The 22175-nt window shown below is 43.7% G+C and overlaps 1 protein-coding gene across 5 annotated transcripts in view; it reads left to right on the forward strand.

Annotated features, from left to right (window-relative positions):
* The first annotated feature begins 1870 nt into the window (after positions 1-1870).
* The window catches only part of Smad2 (SMAD family member 2), a 67461-nt gene continuing 47156 nt past the window's right edge, over positions 1871-22175 (forward strand). Inside the window, exons 1-2 of one of the 5 annotated variants that reach the window (XM_031366067.1) lie at positions 1871-1997; positions 21749-22036. In XM_031366067.1, the coding sequence (XP_031221927.1) occupies positions 21801-22036 (236 nt within the window). In that variant the 5' untranslated portion in view covers positions 1871-1997; positions 21749-21800. Of the gene's footprint in view, positions 1998-2162; positions 2272-21748; positions 22037-22175 lie in introns of those variants that run through there. The other 4 variants (XM_031366064.1, XM_031366066.1, XM_031366065.1 and 1 more) reach the window with 4 other exon arrangements.

A 22175-nucleotide genomic window follows, 5' to 3' on the forward strand; every position in this document is an offset into this window, starting at 1 on the left:
TTTTTTTTTTTTGTATGACTCAAGACCACTTTTAACAGGGCATTCTGTATTAAAGCTGTTGATTTTTTATCAGTATAAAGAAGGGCTGCAAGTCAGAACCAGTTTTCCTTCTTCCAACTGGGGCATCATTTGACTTAACCACATTCCCAGGTGGCTTTGGAAGGCTGAGACAAGAAAGCTCCTCAACTGATGACCCTCAAACTTAACTTTTATTTTGTTGGTGCTGGGGTTAAAATCCGGGCCTAGTGTGGGCCAGACAAGTGCTCTACCCATGAAGGGCATCCTCTGCCCATTAACATGGGAATGATGTGGCCTTCCTCTAACACTGTTAACAGAAGAAACCACCCTTTGAAGGTGACTTTCTGCTAAGTTCTTGCTAGCATAAATATTTGCTCATAAGCAAAGGGAAGTTAATGATCTTTATTTTTCCTTTAATTTCAAAGTCCCGTTCATGTTTACATTCATGATTTCTTTTTAACTATGGAAGTCTATAACATTTAGGTTTTCATTTATAATATGTAAGTTAGTATGATGATCACAGTGAGCACCACTCTGTCAAAGGCCTCGGAATTGGAGTACAGCTGTACTCAAAACTATCACTGGCTTACATCTGGGCTGAGCCACATCTTTCCCGTGGGAATAGTGGTGGAGATTTTGAAAGCCTGTTTCAAAAATCCGTATGTCTGGAGGGAAACGCAAATAACACAAGGTCCACATAAAGGCCCCTGCTCTGGGATGCCCTCACATCTGCGGGGAGAGCATGCTTCCACTCTTTACTGCTCCAAGCACCGACTGTGTTGGTACTCCTGCACTGCTCTGTGGTGCCAGTGAGGCTGGATTAACTCGCCTCTCCCAGGAATCCTATGAAGAGGTAGGTAGGTAGGGATAGGTGGGCACGACCGGCAGCCAACGAAACCGTGTTCTGGCATTTTACCACTGGCAAGCTGAAAGGAGACATTTCAAATTTAGGTTTATTATCCTCAACACAGTCTTCCGTCTCTTGTCTGCCAGGGTTGAGTTAAAAATCAACCTGGTCACGCCACTGCGAGTAGTCGTCTTAAAATTCGGGAACTTGGTGAGAGAAGTACGGGTCTAGAAACACACCCAGAAGCCGCCCAGCCCTAACTAACGCCAACCGCACAGACAAGAAACCCAGCTCCCCCCGCCCCCCGTTTGCGCCGCCCGCCCCCAGCGCTAGACCCCGCCCACTCATTTGCATAGGACGCGCCCCCTCGGCGGCCAGCACCCTGGCTTCTTCCGAGCTCGGCCGGCCCAGCCTCTCGGAGCCGGCTGGGGGCGGGCCCGGGCCCGGGCCCGAGCACATGTCCATTCCGGCCTCCCGACGGAGGTGGGCGAGGGCTTCGCCGCGGAGCTCCACCCCGAGGCGGCAGGGCGGGGGTCTGCGGGCGTGGCACGCTGCGCGGCCTTCCGCGATCCTCCACGAGCCCGGTGGGAGCGCGCCGGACACGCACTCCAGCGCACCCCGCGGGCGTCCCACCCCACCCGGCCTCGCCTCGCCTCGCCTCACGCTCGACGGGGAAGACGGAACCAATCAGCGAGCGACGTTTCCCTTCCGATTCCAGGCCCCCGACGCGGTGCTCACACCCCAGGCCTCCCGCTCGCTGATTGGCTGCGCGTGCCGCCGGTCCGGCCGGAGGCGGGAGGCGGCGGCGCCCCGCGCGCCTGCCCGCGCCCCGCTCGGCCCCCCGGCCCTGCCCGCGGCGCCCGGCCTCCTTCCGTCCCTGCCGTGCTCCCTCCGTCTTCCGTGCGCGCCCGCTCGGCCGGCGTGCCTCACGCCTAAACGGGCGGCCGCGGGCGCCAATCAGCGGGCGGCAGGGTGCCAGCCCGGGGCTGCGCCGGCGAATCGGCGGGGCCCGCGGCTCGGGGAGGGAGGCGGGGCTACCGCGCGCGGCGGCGGCGGCGGCGGCGGCGGCGGTGGAGGTGGAGGAGCAGCTCGCCAGCCTGCAGCTCGCGAGCGCCGAGCGAGCCGCCCGAAGGTAGGTGCGCGGCGGCCCGGGGCGGGGGACGAGGGGGCGGCTGGCGGCGGCGCGGGGCGCAGACGGGGCCGCGGGGCCGCGCCGAGGGGAGCAGGCGGCGCCCTCCCCGGCCGGCCGCGGCCAGCGCGGGCCTGGGGGCGGGGCGGGGGCCCGCGGCGCAGTTCCGCCTGCGCGCGCCCACTCCTCCGGCGGCAGCGCGGAGCCCGTCGGAAGAGGAAGAAACAAAAGGTCCGGGGCCCGGCTCGGACGGGCCGGGACCAGGCGCTGGGTGCGGGTAAAGCCGGGGCGCCCGGGGGTGGGGGGGACCGGGCAGGGGTGTGCGGGGCCGGGTCACGTGGCCGCCCGTGTGGGGTGTGGCGGCGGGCCGTGGCGCGCGGGCCGGGGTCGGCGCCGTGGGCAGGGCCGCGAGCCCCCGCCCCGCCCAGCCTGGCTGCGGCCCGCTTCTGTCCCGGCGCGCGGCCGCTCCGGCTCTCGGCGTTGCCGAATGGCCCCGGAGCCGAGTTAGGGGCGTGGGGGTACTTTGCTTCTACTTTTCCCTTTTTTTTCTTTTTTCTTTTTTCTTTTTTTTCTTTTCTTTTCTTTCCTGGGGCCTTTGTTAACCGTAACAAGTCGCGGGTTCCGAAATCCCAGGGTGTGCTCCGAAACATGCTCGTGGCTGAGGCTGCCGGGGCTCATCCTCCACGCACTTGTGGGAAAGTTGCTCCGTGGGTACAGTAGCCTATTAGTTTCTAATCACACGCCTTTAGGAAGCATGCTAATTGAGTGTGCACTTATTTCAGGTTGGTTTTTTTTTCATAATCGGTGGCTTGGATTATTTTCTTCTAGAGATACCGTCCTTGGGCCAGGTACTTTTGTCCTCCTTACCCTTGCCTGTTATGGTTTCCTTGTGAGTCTAAACAAAAGAAAAACAAAATTCGAGGTTGGTTTTGTTATTCGTTCCTTTTACACGTAAAGGCAAACACTACCTGTTTGTTGTTACGCCAATTAAAAAAAAAAACATGCCCCGGTGAAAATAATTCAGCAGCAGCATTCCACCTTATTGTCATGCCTTGTTGGGATATTCTAAATGGTGATGTTTTTTAACTAATGAAACGACATATGTAAATAAATGAATCATCAGACAGATTTACCTGAAAATTATCTTTACAAAAATGGCATCCTGGAATGCCAATTTCCAAAATCTCTTGTTTTTGATTTCATGACTTAACGCCTTAACACTGATCGAAAGGATTTTTCTCTTGAACCTAACATTAGAATACATTTCTTGCCGTGCTGGGAATATCTTTCCTATTAGTTTACTTTGGTTCCTGTAAAAAAGCAATTCTCCCCTTTACAGAGAAGTGTTAAGTAGTTAAAACGAAGTTGGAATAGTTTCAATCCATGAGTTAGTGAAGCAGATGGAATCCAGACATGTGAGAAGCAAAATGTATTATAGTTTTAAGTTTTGGTTTCTTTTTTTTTCTTTCCCATGTAGCTATGTAACAGCTCCATACAGAGGGTTTTTTTTCCCCTCTATTAGGTCATCTGGCAAATGTTTATGTTAAAGTGATAAAGTAACATTGATGCGGGGCAGTGGTGGCTCATGCCTTTCCCAGCACTTGGAAGGCAGAGGCAGGCGGATTTCTGAGTTCGAGGCCAGCCTGGTCTACAGAGTGAGTTCCAGGACAGCTAGGGCTATACAGAGAAACCCTGTCTTGGGAAAAAAAAAAGTAACCTTGATGTTATTTTTAAAATTTCTTTGTTTTTGCATAAACTTACCTGTGGTGATAAGAAAATTTGTTCTGGTCTTTGGACTTTTTAAACTTGAGTGCCCAGGTACATGCTTAATGTTGAAATCTAGTTGACTTAATTAAGTTTGAGGGTCCTCACTGGCCAGGCTTAATGACCATACTGGGATTACAAACATCTCTTGTGTTCCTTAGCTAGACACTGCTCTTAAATACTGTTGTTTCCTATTTTATAGCTACACATAAAGTGATTTGTGTTGTAGGTGTTCAGCAAAGTCTGGTCTTTAGGGTTCTGAGGCGCTTGTCAGTAAATAGCTCTGCAATCTGTGTGGCTCATAAAGTGAGCGTTGGGAGCAACTGCAGAGTGATTTCCTGTCAGCTTAGGTGTGTGATTTGACTCTCATTAGGAAGATTGGAGATGGTTTTCTCTACGGCCCTTTTCCTTCATGTGGACAAAGGGATTACTAATTCAGTAGAGTGAGAGGTCTCTCCATTTTGATACATGAAGATAGTGTTGCTGTAGTTGGTACTTTGCTTTAGGGAGGCCGAGTGAACAGGCAAGCCGACTCAACTAGTTTAGCTGCATTATGGAGGTCGAGTGAACAGGCAAGCGAACTTAGCTAGCTTTGAGTTGTTGGATTTGACTTTTGGGCCTAACCTACTCCCTTCATGCTGGGCTTGGATGCTGTTGGCTTAAAGCTTTGGACCAGCAACCATGTTCTTAGCAGCCTTTTTGTACAGGTGCTTCTGTAACTCATGCAGGAGCTGTATATAGTGTAGTCTGGCAGATGGGGCTTTATTCATATTCTTGGGACAAGAATCCTTTTAGAGGGTGGAGAGAGGCATATCTTTTTAGATGCTTTGTCTGGGTAAAAGCAGAAGAGATGTTTTTAGGCCCTTGGTTTCTGTCAGTATTGCAAAGAAAGGTGTATCAGAAACTGACTATAAAGAAGTCAGAGTCACTCTATTGGACAAGTGACACTCACTCACATACACAGCACACGCTCTGTGGCTAGCCACCCCACTACTCCTCAGTGGGATTAGGAAAATAGCTCCATGACTTGTGGCCCAGGCCCCAAAGTAAGAACGTTATTATGTTAGAGCATAAGTTAAGCTTGAGCTTCAGTAAATTCATCTATAGTCACTTCCTGCAGGATACTGGCATTGCTTTCTATCAAAGGGTGGCACTAGGGAGATGGGCTGTGTTAGCTGCTCTGTCACTAAGAATGATCTCTTTGTTGGGGTAGGGGTACTGTCTGCCACTTTTTGCAGTTCATTGAAACAGCTAATCTTTCAGAAGCATGCTTGTTGAGCAGATGTACAGTTGCTGAGCTTAATTTGGTCTCAATCTGATTAACCATTGCCCTGTATTTAAAGAAAGTGGTTAAGGAAAGAAAAGGAACTTGAGTCATTTGGGTTCCAGTGAAAGGAGTATTGTATGCAAATAGTTAAGCCAAGAATACAGACTAGGCATCGAGTCATGTAATGGAGTTTGGAATCAAAGCCCTAAGCTGATAATTGGTTTCTTGGTTATGGTATTGGGTGAATTAAACTTCCAAGTCTTAGGTTTTTTTTTTTTTTTTTTTGTTTTTGTTTTTTTTTTACTAAAAGTGGGAAAAGTAGCTTTTACCTCTTAAGGTTGTTAATAGATATTAGAAGATTGAGAACATTCTTTGAGACAGATTCTCAAGTTAAAGTTCTTGCTCTTTGGTTAGTTTTCTGGGCTCTTCTTAATGCGGATGATTTGCCAGCACCATTGTCCCTTATAAATGGTGATGAGAAACGGACATTGGGCAACCAGGCCTTTGGCCTAATTGTCCAAGTCTGTACCTTAAAGCATAGGGGGATCCTTTCAGGTTTTAGTTAAAACCTGATGGTCCTTATTTAAAATGTTTTTGACAGAGCTATCTGGCATCTAAGTCCACTGTAGATTGAAACTAGTAGATTATGGGTAGTGTGGGAGGCTTAACAGGGCGTGGTGAGGAGTAGATAGGATGGTGGGGGAACATTAACCTTTCTGTCCTTTGTGAAAAGCAGATAACAGCCTGGAGAGGGTAATAGAGATAATCTTCAGACACAAAACAAGTGCCCATAGCTTGACGAGCTGTCTTTGGCCATTCCGAGCAGGACCAGCTCTGAAACCTAGCAGTAAATATTCATCAGTTAGCTTAAACTTGGTTTGGGAAAACCTTTGTAAGACCTTATGATTATTCAGGATGGTTAACAAATGGGTTATAGAGCATTGTGCTGTAACTAAGGATTTCGTGAGAGATCCACAGTATCTTGTCTGAGGGAGCTCTGATTTCAGACTGAAAAGTCTTTCTGCTAGCCAGCACTCAAGAAAGGTGACCTCAGAGATACAGTGCTGGATCATACTTGACAGGAGGCCATCCGTTTTGTTAGCCTGCTGTTACCAGGTGAAAGATTTCACTCAGGCTCTAAGAGACAGTATGCTAGAAATTTCCTGGATAGAGCAGTGTGAACAGTTCATCCAGCTCGGGCGGATCAGGGTTTCTTGTTTCTTCATATTACTAGCTTTGATTTTTTTTTTTTTAAATTACTTAATGAGACATGGTCTCTCTTTGTAAATGAACCTTTCTATGTAGATCAGCATGGCCTTGAACTCAGAGATTTAGACTACCAAATCTAAGATTGCAAGTGTAAGCCACTGTGCCGGATGACTTCGATTATTTATTTGGGTCCTCCTTTCTACCTCAGGGTTATTTTCAAAGTCTCTGTCAGATAATTGTTGGTGACCTAATAAAGAAACCAGGCTTGCCTGATGTAGCTGTATTAAAGAAACTAGTTTTACTGCCACTGATCATTTTGGTTACTTCTCTACCTGTTGTGGTGATGATTTATGTCATTAAACATGGTTCTAAGTCACTTCAGTAATTTGATATAAAAAATATCAAATATTTACTAAGTCCATTGGGTTTAGACATTGCTTCTAGTTTGACCAGAGAGCTAGACATGTTAGAGTGCTTCTGTGATCTCTGTACTTCCTCACATCCTACCCTGTGAGTGGCTCTTCTGTAGCTCAGTTGGTATTGTTTAGTTGTAACTGAATCTTCTCTTAGGACAGTTGCCTAGTGGTTTGATGTGTTTTCATATTTGTTTTTAAAAAAATATTCTTTTACAGTTTTATACAAGTGTAGTGTTCTCTGAAAATACCCCTGGTTGTCCTTCCTCACTCCCCTCCACCTCCCACCAAATCCCGTCTCCACAGGGCTCCTTCCCATCCTCTGGCTCTGTTGTTTTTTTCTCTCTTTCCTCTATTGATGATGTCTGAGCCTTGGAGGAAGGGGAAATAGATGTCCTGTTTAGGGCTGAATACTCAACAGATCTCTTGTTCTGAGCACTTTGACAGGTTATGATCTCCACAGTAACCATCACCCCGACTCACTGTAGAAGCTAGTTGTAAGAATTTGATGATGACAATTTGATACCTTGCCCATTTAGCAAAACACTAACTCTGGCCCTCCTTCAGAGGCAGCTTCTCCTTACCACTGCTTTATAGACTCGTAGTCAATGAAATCCCAGATTCTCAAAAAATGTCAATCTAGAAAAATCAGTAACAGTTTCATATTAAGTTTCAAATTTTAACAACAAATTGAGAATTTGTTCAGGATATTGTCATGGGTACAACTATAAAGACAGAATGTCTGTAGAGGCCAGGAGGCCAGAAAGGAAATGTAGGGGATGGAGGTAGTGGAGAAGATTAACAGAGCTCATGCTGTTCTTTCTTATGGCCTGTGACCTCTGGAGTCGTGGCCTTTTGACCAGGTTTACAGTACCAGGAACCAGTGGGTGATCCCTGAGACGGTCATGCTGCAGTTGCACCTGTGGGTCCATCTTGCCTGGCAGGTTGGCGAGTTAGCAGGTTGGCGGGTTGGCGGGTCTCAAGGCTTATAGCTAGGTCGGACACTTGGTGACTTTTCCTTTCAGTACAATAAAAACTATCAGTCAGGGGAAGTTTCCAGCTCAGTTTATAGCTTGATATTTTTATGTGCTGAAATAAATTGTGTGATGTCTCTAGCAATAATAATCATCTAATTCTGGTGGTCAACCAAGACAGATGGCAGTAGCTTGTTTTTTGTTTGTTTTGTTTTGTTGTTTTGCAGGGGTTGGGAATCTCCCTGATGACAACTCATGGAAAGGTAAATTGGCTTATAAAATAGTAGGTTTCCATATGACTTGTTTATACAGCATGAGTTCTGTTAATCTTCTCCACTACCTCCATCCCCTATATTTCCTTTCTGGCCTCCTGGCCTCTGCAGACATTCTTGACAATATCCTGAACAAATTCTCAATTTGTTGTTAAAATTTGAAACTTAATGTTACTGATTTTTCTAGATTGACATTTTTTGAGAATCTGGGATTTCATTGGCTAGGAGTCTATAAAGAAATAGTAAGGAGAAGCTGCCTCTGAAGGAGGGCCAGCGTTTCTTTGTGTGATCTGCAAAGCCCAGCTTCTTTTCCTTTTTCGGGTGAGGTAGTTGTAGGTTTAATGTACTCCGGAAGGAAGAATAGTCTGTGAAAAGAGTCAAACTCAAGCTTGTGCACATGTGTCTGTCAGGTAGCATCAGCTCCGGTGCCTGCTCAGCACTTGAAGTACAAATGGCGAGGCTGAGGAGCTCAAGTTAAATTTTATATTATTTTAGTTAACTTTAATCTAACTTTAGTTGGCGATATTACAAGTTTGGCTACTGTATAAGGCATCACAAGTAAAGACCATCTTCACAATTGCAGGAAGGTCTGTTGGCACCAACTGCTTTAGATATGCTTAGTTGAATTGTAGCCCACGAGCTCTTACCACGTTTGATGTGGTACTAGATAATGCTTCAGGAGTAAGACAAGACCAACCTGGGAAGTGGGAAGGCCATTAAGAATGCATGGCACTCTGCTGACTTGCATCTGGGCCTGTGCAGTCTTGTGTTGGTGCACATTTATGATCTGGGAAGTTGATTCTTATGAGCTGATGATAGAGATGCAGCTTTGTGCAGCCTGTTAAAGGTGCAGATTTGGCCAGTATGGAACAGGGTGTCTATACAGTGCTCCCTGTGTCAGGAGGCTGTTCACTGAACTAAGTGGAACAGCTTGTCTACACAGAGCTCACCCCTTAAGTGAGGTGGATAGTCACTGAACTAATGGCCAGACCTACATTTAGTTGTAACAGTCCATGAAAGTGCACACAGGAATGTTTTCTGCTTGGTTAAAAGCCTATCACCCACCCATCATCCTCTATGGGACTGACTTGGGTTTCCATTTGGCATTGTCCTTTATTAATTTAAAACTTTGGAAAGAACCTTAATACTTAGAGAATTGAGAAATCTGGTTTTCAATTTTTTAAAATGCACATTTTAACGGAGGGGGTTAGTGGTAGTGATTGAATCTGCTAAGCAAACACTACCACTGAGTTTTACATTTTAATTTTTTTTTTTGGTTTTCCGAGACAGGGTTTCTCTGTATAGTCCTGGCTGTCCTGGAACTCACTCTGTAGACCAGGCTGGCCTCGAACTCAGAAATCCGCCTGCCTCTGCCTCCCAACTGCTGGGATTAAAGGCGTGCGCTACCTCACCAGAACTCTTGTTGGTAGACATTTAAGTTACTTCCAGTCTTGGGATATTAGAAATAGTGCTGCATTTTAATAGGCCTACATTTTAATTTTTAAATCCTTAGTATTGCCTTCATTACCTGTGATTTCTTTGACTAACACAGGGGATGGCAATGCTTTTCTCTGCTTAGTCTGTTTTGTTTGAACACACATTGCCAACTGTCTAAAATAGTGATTTTTATAGTATTTCCATTGCAGCTTTTGGTATTCTATAAGGCATTCATCATTGACTTTTAATTTTGTTGTTGTTGTTGTTGTGGTTGACATATTTACCTTTGAGTTTCTCTTAAGCATTGTTATTTATTGTTGTGTGTATGGTGTGGGAGTGAGTGCAGGGTGGCTCATGTGGCCATCAGAGCACATGACTGGATCTGGAATTGGCTCTTGCCCACCTTCTGTAGGTCCTCTAGGAAGAATTAAGGTCATTTAGCTTGCATCAGCAACCCTCTTCAATTTAGTTTTTACTTGATGTGTGTGGTGTGTGTTGTGTGTATGAATGCATGCACCCATGCACAGGCCAGAACCTTGAGAACATGAGCTGTCTAACTCAACCCATCTCTTATCTCCTCTCCTGTCTTATGCCCTCCACAGCTGGTTCACACCTTTTTACATAGGTGCTGGGGATTCAGACTCGGGTCCTCATGCTTGTGCTCCTGCCAACTGAGCCGTCTCCTCAGCTCCAGAGTCTATTGAAGTAAAGATTCATGTGTGTGTTAAGGAATACTTCATATTCCTCTGCCATTTAAAGATATTTGAAACTTCTCTTCCTTTCATAGCTTTAAAAAGAAAAATTTATATTTGGTTTCTCTCTTTGTACCTGGGATTGCACCTAGAGCTTCTTACATGTTAGATGAGTGCTCTCTCATTGAGACGTCTCCAGCCCTGTCCTTGCTTTCTGTATTTACCACCTGCTTCTCTTCTCCATTTCAACTTTTGCCAGGAAATTTTCTTGCCAGGTTTTTCCTATTCTCTAAGATGAAATGTCAATTTTGAGGTATTTTCTCACCTGGCCGTGCTGTTTTCATGGCTGTTGGCCTGAATGAACTGCTTGATCCAAATGCCATTTGCTTATCCACTTTGCCCAGACATAGTCTCTCTGTGGCGTCCAGGACGGGGACTGAGATCTTCCCGACACAGCCTTTTTGTGCTCAGTGGTATGTGCAGTCTTACCTAATCTTGATTTCTTGTCGTGACATAAATTGCCAGAACAGACACAGGTTAGGCCCCTTTCTCCCACTGCAAACACAGACATGTCAGATAAAATAGGCTACATAGTTTCTCATGCTAGTTGAGAGAGAGTAGAAATAGTAGGTCAAGAAAGCAAGGCTTCTTCTGGTGTCTGACACAGTCTGCTTCTGGAGCTGGCCCTGTGCAGGGTTCTGGTGTCTGACACAGTCTGCTTCTGGAGCTGGCCCTGTGCAGGGGCCAGGAGCACCAGCTTCTAGCTGGGTAGCAATATCACAAGAAGGTGAAGTGGAATAAATGTAAAGAGAAAGTACAGCCATGATTAAATGTGTACATGTAAGAAAGTGTGTTAGTCTACCTTGAAAATCAGATGAGACATAATAAGTCCTTGCCACTCATCTGCCTTTGCAAAGGCAGACAGTGCTACCAAGCTTGTGTTCTCCTCTAAGTGCACTTGGACAAGGACTACCTTGTAGCAGATGTGGGCAGCTATTGTACTTGAAAGTTCATCTTGTAGTTTGCTTTATGTCAGTTCATACTGAATGCCTTTTGTTTTGGTTATGTTGGTTATGTTGACATTTGGGATTGTGTATGTGTTGTATTTACATTCACACTAGTGCTTGCACATGTATGTTACATGCTTCTGAACATTGCAGGACAGCTTAGAGAAATTGGTTCTCCTACATAGCTTGTCAGGCTCGGTGGCAAGTGCCTTTACCCTGAGAGTGTGTGATCTTATGTTTCACCAGAACTCTTTTATTTATTTTTATTTTTATTTTTATTTTATTATTTTTTTTCGAGACAGGGTTTCTCTGTGTAGCCTTGGCTGTCCTGGAACTCATTCTGTAGACCAGGCTGGCCTCGAACTCAGAAATCCGCCTGCCTCTGCCTCCCAACTGCTGGGATTAAAGGCATGCGCTACCTCACCAGAACTCTTGTTGGTAGACATTTAAGTTACTTCCAGTCTTGGGATATTAGAAATAGTGCTGCAGTGGATGATCCCTTTGTACCTCATCGAGTACCTGTACAGCTGTGTCTTTTAGATTTAGATAGTAGGCCAAGAGTATCTGTCGTAAGGAAAGGTAATTTAATTATCTTTTTGCATGGGTAATAGTTATGTATATAGTACAAAATTCAAAAGCAACAAAATAGGAAATTGAAGTACAAAGTAATTTCCCTCTTACCTCCTACCTGCAGTTTTACTTTCCATAAATGTCACTATTATTACTAGTTTCTTCCATATTTTGGAGCTACTCAGTCTGGTATAATAGCCTTTAGCCGTGTGTGACTCAACAGCTCTTAAAATGGTTAGTCTGAATTGCGATGGGCAATAAGGACTCAGGATATTGGTATAAAATATAAATGTAGAATATCTCAGTATTTTTAATACTCCAAACCATAATAATAATTTCAAAGAAATACGTCCAGAAGCACAAGTGGCTGAAGGGGAGTGGCCTAGCAGAACCGAGCCCACTTCATACAGGGGGTTAGGCGTGGTTCTGTGAATGACACAGTGACACCACAGGCACGTGCACAATGGAGAAGGTAAGCTGGACTTCATGAAAAGTCAAAAGGGTTTGTAAATCAAAGAAAAGAAAGTGTAAGATAGTTCTCAAAATGAGATTGTAGCTGGAAATAGCTTATAAAGGTTTTTCATTCAGAGTATTTAAAGAATTTTAGACCAACCCCCCCTAAAAGATGGGTAAAGGACTCAAATGGACAATCCTCTGAAGATGTACAAATGGGCAGAGGCGTTTGAAAATACACTCAACAGCACTGGCCACCACTAAAGCAAACCACAGTGAAAGGTACTTGATTGCTAGGAGAAGAGAAACTCAGGTTGCCAGTAATTGTTCCGTTAACTCAATGCTGCCTTGAGAAAACCAGAGCCATTCTAATCCTTTTTATCTGTATGGCTTTTTTCTCTTTACTTTATGCTTTGTCCTGGGCATTGTGACTTTTTGTTGTCGCCAGCTGTGGGGCCAGGTGGGCTGTGACAATTTGCTGTGCTGCAGTTGGTGGGCCTTCTATGTGGAAGCACCTCTAGTTTCAGGCGCTTGCTTTCCTTGGCATCTATGGCCCTTCCTCTCTGTCAGCTCCATTTTTTTTTTTCTGGGAGTCCTTCCTATTTGGACCTCAGGTCTCACGCAGTCCTGTTTTCCTCACCTTTCTGCTCTTCTTGCTAATACTATTTGGAGAGTCGTCATTGCTCAGTCTATTGCGCGCTCTCTCTCTCTCTCCCTCTCTCCCTCCCTCTCTCTCTCCTTCTCTCCCTCTCTCCCTCCCTCTCTCTCTCTCTCTCCCCCCCTCTCTCTCTTTCTCCCTCCCTCCCTCTCTCTCTCTCTCTCTCTGTGTGTGTGTGTGTGTGTGTGTGTGTGTGTGTGTGTGTGATTTTTCTGTTTCCCATTCTCTGCCTTCATACAGACATCCAGTTTCCACTTGGATTTCTTATTCTCTGCTCACTGTCTGAGCACGTGCTGCTCTTGCTCCGGTGTTGCTGTCTTAACTGCTCTGTCTTGATGATTGACTTTTCTCTCCTCTATGCATTCTCAGTTTTCTTGAGGCTCCCCTTTTCTGTTTTCACGTGGCAGTTTTCTTTAGATAGTCTGTGATTGCTTCACTAAGAAGGGCCAGAAAAGCTGGGCAGAGACAGGGTAAGTTTCATGACGAGCCGAGTGGGCTCTTTGTGCGCTCTCTTTCGGGATTAGTGTGTGTGTGTCTTCTCTGAGATTGGTTGATACTCTCTTGAAGAGTCTCAAGAATCTGACCATCAAGGTAGAAGTCTGGCTACTCATGTTTAAGAGGCAGACACCAACAGGGGACAGGCCTGGGAGTGTCTTTAGTGTGTACAGGTGGTCATTTACTCTGTTCCCAGGGGCACCCAGCAGTTACCTGGTCAGGGTTTGTGTTTTACCCCACTGTTCTGTTGCTAGGAATAAAATCCTGAATAGTTAGCAGTGGCGGGTGTCCCCAAAGTTCTTATCATAGCCTTTGTGTATAAAACCTTTCCTAACTAAAGTTAGAAGGTCTAGTATGTCATGTACTAGTAATAATTGAAAAAGACTCATGATTTCTGGAGGATTGGCAATTGGTTTAAGCACTTTGGTAGTACTTGGTAAAATTGGACATGTGTGTTCTCTGTACCATTTCTTGTTGTTGATAGTATACTTCAAAATGTGTTACCTGTCTTTTTCCTTTTGATTTTCTAAAATTGGTAGGTCTTAGGATCTGCTACTTTGATCTCCTACTCAGTCATGGTTCATTAGAGTACAGCAAATAGAGAATGTCTCTGAAGAGTTAAGCGCATGGATGCACATTAGGTTGCAGTGTGAAGTGTGTTTGTCAGCTAAAGTTTCAAAGTGCTTGCTGCAGGACAGCACTCACATAGTGTAGTAAAGCATGTGTACCAGACTCTGCAGGCTCCTTAAGGTGGGAACTCAGGCAGCCGAGAGAGGAGAATCACTAGTGGGCTTGGACATGCACGGAGTGAGTGAGCAAGGATACAGATCTTTCTTTATGTATAGGTTAGCAGAGAGAGTTGCAACTTTGAGTGAAGAAAGCCAGTTGACCAGAGTTTGACGTTCAACAAAAGCTTATAAAGTGTACAAAACTTTGTGACAGAACCCATAAGTGAACAGTAGCAGACAGGCTAGTTCTTCCTGAGAAGTACCTGGAGGAATGGGACTAGAAAGATGTTTAGAGTTTGTTAACTATAGTTGGCATGCCTTATATTTGATTATTGCACAATCCTAACATTTCATAATGGGTCAAGGATAGTACTTAATATAAAGTGTGTGTTCTGGAAATGGAACTTAGTGCTGCTTGCACATGTTAAACCTGCTTTGCCTACAGTGACAGACTCTCACAACCTTACTGTTTTGGGTTTTTGTTTTTTTGTTTTTGAAAACATCCATCTCAATAATAATGAAGCTTGGAGGAATAAGTAAATTTAGCAAAATGTATGAAACCTTTGTGGAAAAAAAAATCAATGACATGTTGATGAATATCCAGTCCAACATAACAAATTTTCATACACAGACACATTCTTCACAAAGGCACTGCACTGCTGATTGAACTTGTGCATTCCAGAAGTTAACATCAGAGCATGAAAGACCACCCTAGTCATTTGGGGAGGGGTTTGTTGTTGTTGTTGTTGTTGTTTGTTTGTTTTAAAGAATGCATATTCTCAGGTGTCATCTACATCAAAAGTGATTTAAAAAAAGAACAGTTGGATACCGCATAAAAGAGGAATCATGGTTCAATAAAGTATGTAGATAATGCTGTTTGCTTAAGTTAGGAGGGAATTATTAATAATTAGAAGACTTTGCTAGAAACTCAGGATAGTCAGACCTTACCAATCGAAACTTTCCAGTGAGTAATCTTGGGCTCTTAGTTTTACTAAGATAGTTTTTAAACTGTCTTTGGCATCAAGGCTACCTTTCTGTTCTTTAAAAACCTGCATTATATAAGTACCATTTATTGAAGGAATTAGAAAAAGGTAGCATTTGAACTTAGTTTTTGCAGATGCAGCAAACAAAGTAAAAACCCCCTCCATGTCAGCGAGCTTGCTGCCATACTACTTAAGAAAACCCTTTCTGTTCTGTAAATGACACATTCACATTTTTGTGGTATGATTAGAAGTTGAGTTTTGTTTTTGTTCCATTTGTATTTAACTTGGAACCAATTGCAATATCTTGTCATCTTATTTTCAATGCATTTGCATTTCAAGCAGTGGCTAAATACTTTTTATTTAAAGTACAGTAAATGACCATCCAGTATTGTAATTAGTATTGCCAGAAATGTTATGATATAATGTAAAAGTCATCCAGAGAGGGCTGGCCAGCCTGGTTACTGCGATAGGGAAAGTTACTGATGGTAGAGGGCTGGCCAGCCTGGTTACTGCAGTAGGGAAAGTTACTGATGGTAGCTGAGTGTTTGCTTGTTTCCAGATTGGTCATAATTGATCTGGTACAGTAAGGGACACTGATATGACTGCGCAAGCCGTGTGATTCAGATAACCCAAAACATTTAAATTTAAGTTGTTTTCATTTCATATCTTCACGCCTAATAGTAAGAATCTGCTGGGATTTTTCTGATATTAAGGAGAATCTCTTGAGTTTTTGCTGATGGTTAAGTTTAATTTTGTTTTTTGACTAAATTTTTGTGACTGAAATATTTGAACTCAGAGTTGTAGGCACAGATTTTTTTCAACCTACTTTTAATAAGGGTTCAATCTGTCTTCTATCCCACTATAGCAGAGGCAGTGGAAGAGAAAAGTTATTAGGATGTGGGAGAAGTGGTTAGTTCTTTAGGGGTGAGCTCGATCTTCTTTGGCAGCAGTTCAGTCCTGTAACAAACACCAAATACGACTCAGCAGCTGCACATCAGCCCTCTAGGCATGCAGGCACCAGGCGGGCAGGCGGAGGGGGTGGGTGGGGGCGGGCAGGCAGGCAGGCAGATAGACAAACAGACACCGGGCACAAACTGGCAGCTGTAGTTCAATCCTGGAAACCACTAGGCTCACCAGCCAGCCTGAGGAGAGGTGGCAGAAGCAACTAGCTACCACAGGAACCTTGTGAGCGGTTCTTGGGCAACTCTCAGTGGCTGCATTATCACAAGTTGAACTCAGCAGTGCTATTTAAGGCGAACCACTACATACATGTGTGTTGTTAGCAAAAAATAGCAAGGTAGAGCAAACCAAAGTAAAGGTCTCTCCCACTGTCTGTGGGGTCATCTGTATACTCCTTCATCCTGGGTCTTTTCATGTGTGTTTTATATCAAAACATTCTTTCACCTGTGTCTACTTCAGGAAAACATTCTTTCACGTGTTTGCTTTAGCAAGACATCCTTTCACCAGTGTGCCCCAGCAAAACATCATTTGACATAATGAACTTTCCAAAGAAACTAGAAGTTTCCACTTCACAAAGCGTAGAAACTTTTAAGGTAAAATCTTAGAACTTTTCTTTTCTAACAGTTTTTCATAGGCACACAGATCAGTCACTGACTCAGAAAGATGATTTATCCTGAAAGATTCAATTCTCAGTAGCACAACAGGCTGAAGGCCTCGAGGCAAGTCTTGGGTTTGACTGGCCTGCAGTTGTGTCTGCTAAGCTTGGTCTGCCTGTCTGGGTGTACTTTCTGGCCTCTCTGGTTCTACTGTATTTTATGTGGCCCTAGCTGTGTGACTGGCACATCTAGTCTAACAGCGTATGTAAATTGATCCTGGGGCCTGGCTCTGAAAAGCTGCCCCTGGTGTTCCTGATGGTCTTGAGTGTACGTACCTGTGCACACAGCCTACCAGACTAGGAAGCAGAGCTTTTGAGCCATAAATGCCCACATCCAGTTGGACATTAATTAGGCCATGTAAATTGTTCCTGAAGTTAGTAATTTAACAGTCTTTGATAAGCACAAAGCCAACTTGGCTTTCTGCTCCCATGTTCTGACCATGCTTCCAGTACCCACTAGTGATTAGCTCCAAAACTGGTGACTTAAGAAGACATGGTGGACTCTTAGCCTGTGGGCTGTTTGTTTGAGACCTCTGCTCTGGTGTCACTTCTGTGGTACCCCTCCCTTCCAAAGGTTGAATTGATCATGTTCTCTGTGCTAGGAAGAGACTGTGTCACATGGCATTCCACAGTTGGCTTCCCTAGAGCATACTTTATGGAACAGTAGGAACACCACAGGGTTTGAAGGGTATCATGTGCCTGATGGGGTTTATATGTGTGCCTTTTTGTCAAATGAAGCTTTATGCATTGTGGTGCTTGCTTATGTTTTATTAGTCAGCCCCTGTTGACAGTTTTTAACAGCTCCTGTTGAGTTCTGGTTGATTTCTTTACTGCCTTACAACTCCCCAGCTGAGCAAAACCTACCTGCCCACTGGGTCTGCTGTATTGCTAAGGAAAGTTCCAGAATCTTATTAGCAACATTTGCTTTTGTGTGTGTGTGTGTGTGTGTCTGTGTGTGTGTCTATAAACTGTGAAAACTGTCAGTTCTCCCCACAATCCCATTATACCTCCGGTCCCTGCCCACCAGTGAGTCCTGCAGAAGTTAGCCTTGAATCAGCTGCCTGAGGGCGGAGACTGCAGTCTATCACTAGACTCTCAGTTTGGACACAGCGGGTTTGGGTTTTTGGTTTTTGTGGACATGTTTTTATTTTTCTTTGAAGAATTTATTCTACATTTGTTATTGGGGGGCAGGGAGCATATGCAATGGAGTGCTTATAGGAGTGTCTCCTTCCATCGTGTGGGTTCTGGGGATGGAACTCAGCTCATAGGTCCCCCTTTTCCTTTTTCTTGAATATGCCTCTGGGAGTGTGATGGTATTGTGGGGAGATGCATGATTCTTTAGGAAGGCATTGTGTCATTTTATGCTTGTATCAGCAGTGTTTCACACTGCAGGGTATGCCATTGTTCCAGGCTAGGCCAAGTGCTCCTCACAGATGTATAGGCTGCAGTGACCAGAGCCTGTGAATGCTACTTTATATGCATGTGGAGATGTTAAGATCTTGAGATGGGGTCATTAGTTTGGATGATCTGGATAAACCCTAAGTGTAGCCACAGAGTCCTTATTAGACACAACTGAGAGAGAGGTTTAATGGCAAGGAGGTGGCAGGTGTGAGCTTAGAGTGTTGTCCTTCCAAGTGAGGAAGGAAGGGCCAGCAGATGGACCCATCTGCCTGACACCTTGATTTAGTCCATTTTTGCCGTTGTGAGGCAGTGAGTGTGGGGGAACTTGATACAGCAGCGGTAGGCTGCTAAGGTAGCCTGTGCTCTTACAGACATTTAGTACCGTCCTCAGTGAAGTGAAACAGTATTTCACTTGGGCTTTAATTTGCATTTTTCTCATAGTTGGTAGTACTAAACACCACCTAGTATGTTCTATTGCTCTCTTTAATTAAATGTTTGTAATTTTTTCTCTTATTTAGCAAAAACTATGTTTCTTCGATTTTTTTTCAGTTTTATGCATTCTAAACTATAGCCATTTGTCAGATATGTGTTGTAAATTTTCCCCCAGTCTGTGGCTTGTCTATTTACCTTTCAGTGTAACTTTTATGAGTTTTATTTAGCTTTGATGGCTTACTTTATAGGGATTTATAGTTGGTGCTTTTTAAGTTTTTAAGGTTATGGAAATACTGTTCTCCAAGAGCTTAAAATTCTGCCTGGCCATGAAGAATGATATGAGGAAGTGGTAGATGATTATCATTTACATACTGAAAAGTTGTTAAAAAGGAGACTGAATTGGTACCTTTAGTGGAAAGTAGGCTGTAAACAGTAGGCTTTTCCTGGACATATTGTTACATCTAGAATTGTAAGCTTTCCCTTTGTGCCTACTCTATAATTGAAATAAGGCAGTGTAGGTCATTTGGTTTTCCTTTTATTCTCAAAGTTGGTTTGACCATTCTCCATCTTGGTTTCCACGTGAGTCTTTGCGTTTCCCTTCTTGCGCTGCTGCTGCTGCTGCTGCTGCTGCTGCTGCTGCTGCTGCTGCTGCTGCTGCTGAAGCCCAGACTGCACTCGTGCTCTGCAGGCTCCGCCCACTGAACTGCACTCTGCTGCCCCTCCACCTGCTGAGACATTGGAAAACTGGGAGGCTAGACATTAAATAAGCATAATTAACATTTCTTTGTGGCTGTTCTGGGATCTCCACCCTGCACACACCTTTGTGGTTCAGTTTGGATACTTTAATTGGGCCTGTCTTCCAGTTCACTGTATGAACCACACAGAATGGCTTCAGAAAGTAAAGTTGGTGTAGGTACCGAGTAAGAGCAGTGCTGCGCATCATGTAAGCGTGGGGACAGTGGGCGCAGGTGTCTGCAGGTCTGCTGTGGACAACACAGACTGGAGAAAGCTAGGAGTGGTTTCTGTGATTGAAGAAGCTCGTCGGGTGGGCTGACACTGGTTATGTGTAAACAGGGCCGTGGTGAGTGTAAGCCTTAAGGAATGAGTGTAAGCCTTAAGGAACAGAAAGGCTCTCTAGGCTGCTAATACCTCTGGAGGAAGTGCTGTTGTAGGAGAATTTCAAGGCAGCCCTTGGGTTGTCCTCGGTAGATAGAGCTGCAGAGAAATCTTAAAACTTTGCCTAGTAATCCTAGGTCTAGAACTTACATTGGTATTTTTCGAACTTTTTTCCTTATATAGTAAGGTAATATATAAAGGTAATACAAGTGACTATTCATTCAAACCAAGATTTTCGGTATTAGAGACAGGGAAACAAGGGTAAATCAGAGTTATTGTTCACTAATGGACACACACACATGCTTCTAAACACACACCTGTGAATGGGAATTTATTTGGATAAAAGGGTTTTAAGAAATGCACTTATGGATCTTGAAATGAGATTGTCCTGAATTTTCTTGATGGACCCCAAATCCAGTGGCATATGCCCTTCGGTGGGTTTGTGGTGATTTATGACAGCAGCTCCAGGAAACTAGACATAATGGACATTAAAATGAAATACTTAAGCCTTGAACCTGACTTAGCTTAAATAAAGTAATTGTATTTTAGGATAACCACATAGCCCAAGTTGATGAGGAAAAGTTCCTTTTAAAGAATTAAATCTAATAATGGATGGACTAGAGTTAGAAAGTAATCTAAATAAATAGATCTGTCATTAAAGGGAGATCATATTGTATGAAGGATGATGGAAGATGTTCTTAGCCTACAAGCTGGTACAGTTTGTCACTAGCTGTCACAACAGGTAGAACATCCAGTGCCTTGCTGTAGGTTGAAATGTAAAGTATGTATAGCTAACCTCCTGTTGTACAGATAGAAGAGTAGTGACACCACAAAGGAAACGCTTAAAGACTGTAAACTCGCATAGAGACTAGATGGTAACAGAGGGTAGGAATTGTTCTAGATTTTAAACAGCTCAGGAGGCAAGCTGTCCAAATCATTTGCATTGTCTGTTTTGTACCTGGACTTAAAACAACCGTAATATGAAATTTTCTTTTGAACCATCCAGGCAAATGGTGGGTAATAGATGATTCCAGGCTCTGGTACAGATCAAGAAGAGGATCTCTGTCCTTTCCTTCTGGGTACTGAGTTACAGGGTTAAAATAACTATCTGAGATTTGTTTTCTGTTGTTGAAGGAAAATTAAGTTAGTACCATATCTTAAACATTGCAACAGCTGGCAGTATTGCTACTTATAAAAGTAACTAATAGTATATAAAATTGTGTTCCAACTGAGTCTTACTGGCATCTTTATCTCTTTCTTGGAAATACTACGTGAAACAGTAGATGCAGTAGATCAGGATGATGGAGACTTGAGTGGGAGGGTACTACATTCTAGGATTCGAGCCTTCGTATAGAATTAAAAACAGCCAGCTGATTGTTTAATTGAGAGACTGGCATAGAATAGGGAAATTTGGTGCTAAGTGTATAAAAATAAGCAAATGAAAAGACAAATTAATTCTGATAAGTACAAAAAGGTATACAAAAATGTGCTTACATAGTAACACTGCTGATCTCACCAGATAACTAACATACACATAATTCTTAGAGCTACAAGTGCTTGGAAGAGTTCTTTGACAAGCCTGTTACTGTACATAAAATAAAAGATATTACAGAATGGCACTTTGATATAGGAAGAAAAATATGCTTAATCTTACTGTGTACATCGTTAGGTAAAGATGAAAAGGGTATTAAGATAGATGGGATTAAAGGGATTCCTTAAAGCAGATGAGGTTGAGTAAAACCTTTTCTCTACAAGTTTGATCACTTTTCTTTCTTTATTCTTAACGAAAGTGTAAAACTCTGTGAACATTGGGTGTGTGTATATTTTATTTTTAAGTGTCCTCCACTCCTTCTATTAGGGAGTAGGGTGATTAAGCTCAGTCTATTTATGTTAAGCAAGCATACTACCACTTAACTATATAGTCTTCAAGACTGTGTTTTTGCTAAATCTTTTGAGAATAGACTGAGATCCTAAAAATGTGAAAAACTTGGTGTTTGTGAAAATATCTTAATCTTTATCAAGTGTTGATTTGAAAAGATTAATAAAGAGAAATGGCCTTAGTAAAATGAATTGTCCAGACATTGTCCAGCATTGACAAAGATTTTATTTGCAAAACTCTTATTTGCCTAAGATTTGAGTCTTCTTGATCTTTAGAAGAATTCGTTACTGAACTTCATTTAAAGTAGTGAAGAGTTTGAATTCCTGTTGTATGCTGAGGTTTGCGTTTGGTGGCATGCTTTAAAATTTATGTTTGAATGTTTTTTCTAGGGTAGATTTACCAGGCTGTTTCTGAGTGTGGATTGTTACCCTTGGTAAGAAAATGTCGTCCATCTTGCCATTCACTCCGCCAGTGGTGAAGAGACTTCTGGGATGGAAAAAATCAGCCGGTGGGTCTGGAGGAGCAGGTGGTGGAGAACAGAATGGACAGGAAGAAAAGTGGTGTGAAAAAGCAGTGAAAAGTCTGGTGAAAAAGCTAAAGAAAACAGGACGATTAGATGAGCTTGAGAAAGCCATCACCACTCAGAATTGCAATACTAAGTGTGTCACCATACCGAGGTAAGTGGGCGGGCGCTGTGCTGGGTGAGGGGGCTGCAGCCCTGCATCTTCACAGAGTGACTAGTCACATAAACTGTTTTGTTCTGTTAAGCCTTGAGTATTCTAAGGATTATTTTCTTGAGTAGTGACTTTTAAGCAG

This window comes from Mastomys coucha, unplaced genomic scaffold (genome assembly GCF_008632895.1).
Source record: "Mastomys coucha isolate ucsf_1 unplaced genomic scaffold, UCSF_Mcou_1 pScaffold13, whole genome shotgun sequence".
NCBI classification, from domain to species: domain Eukaryota; kingdom Metazoa; phylum Chordata; class Mammalia; order Rodentia; family Muridae; genus Mastomys; species Mastomys coucha.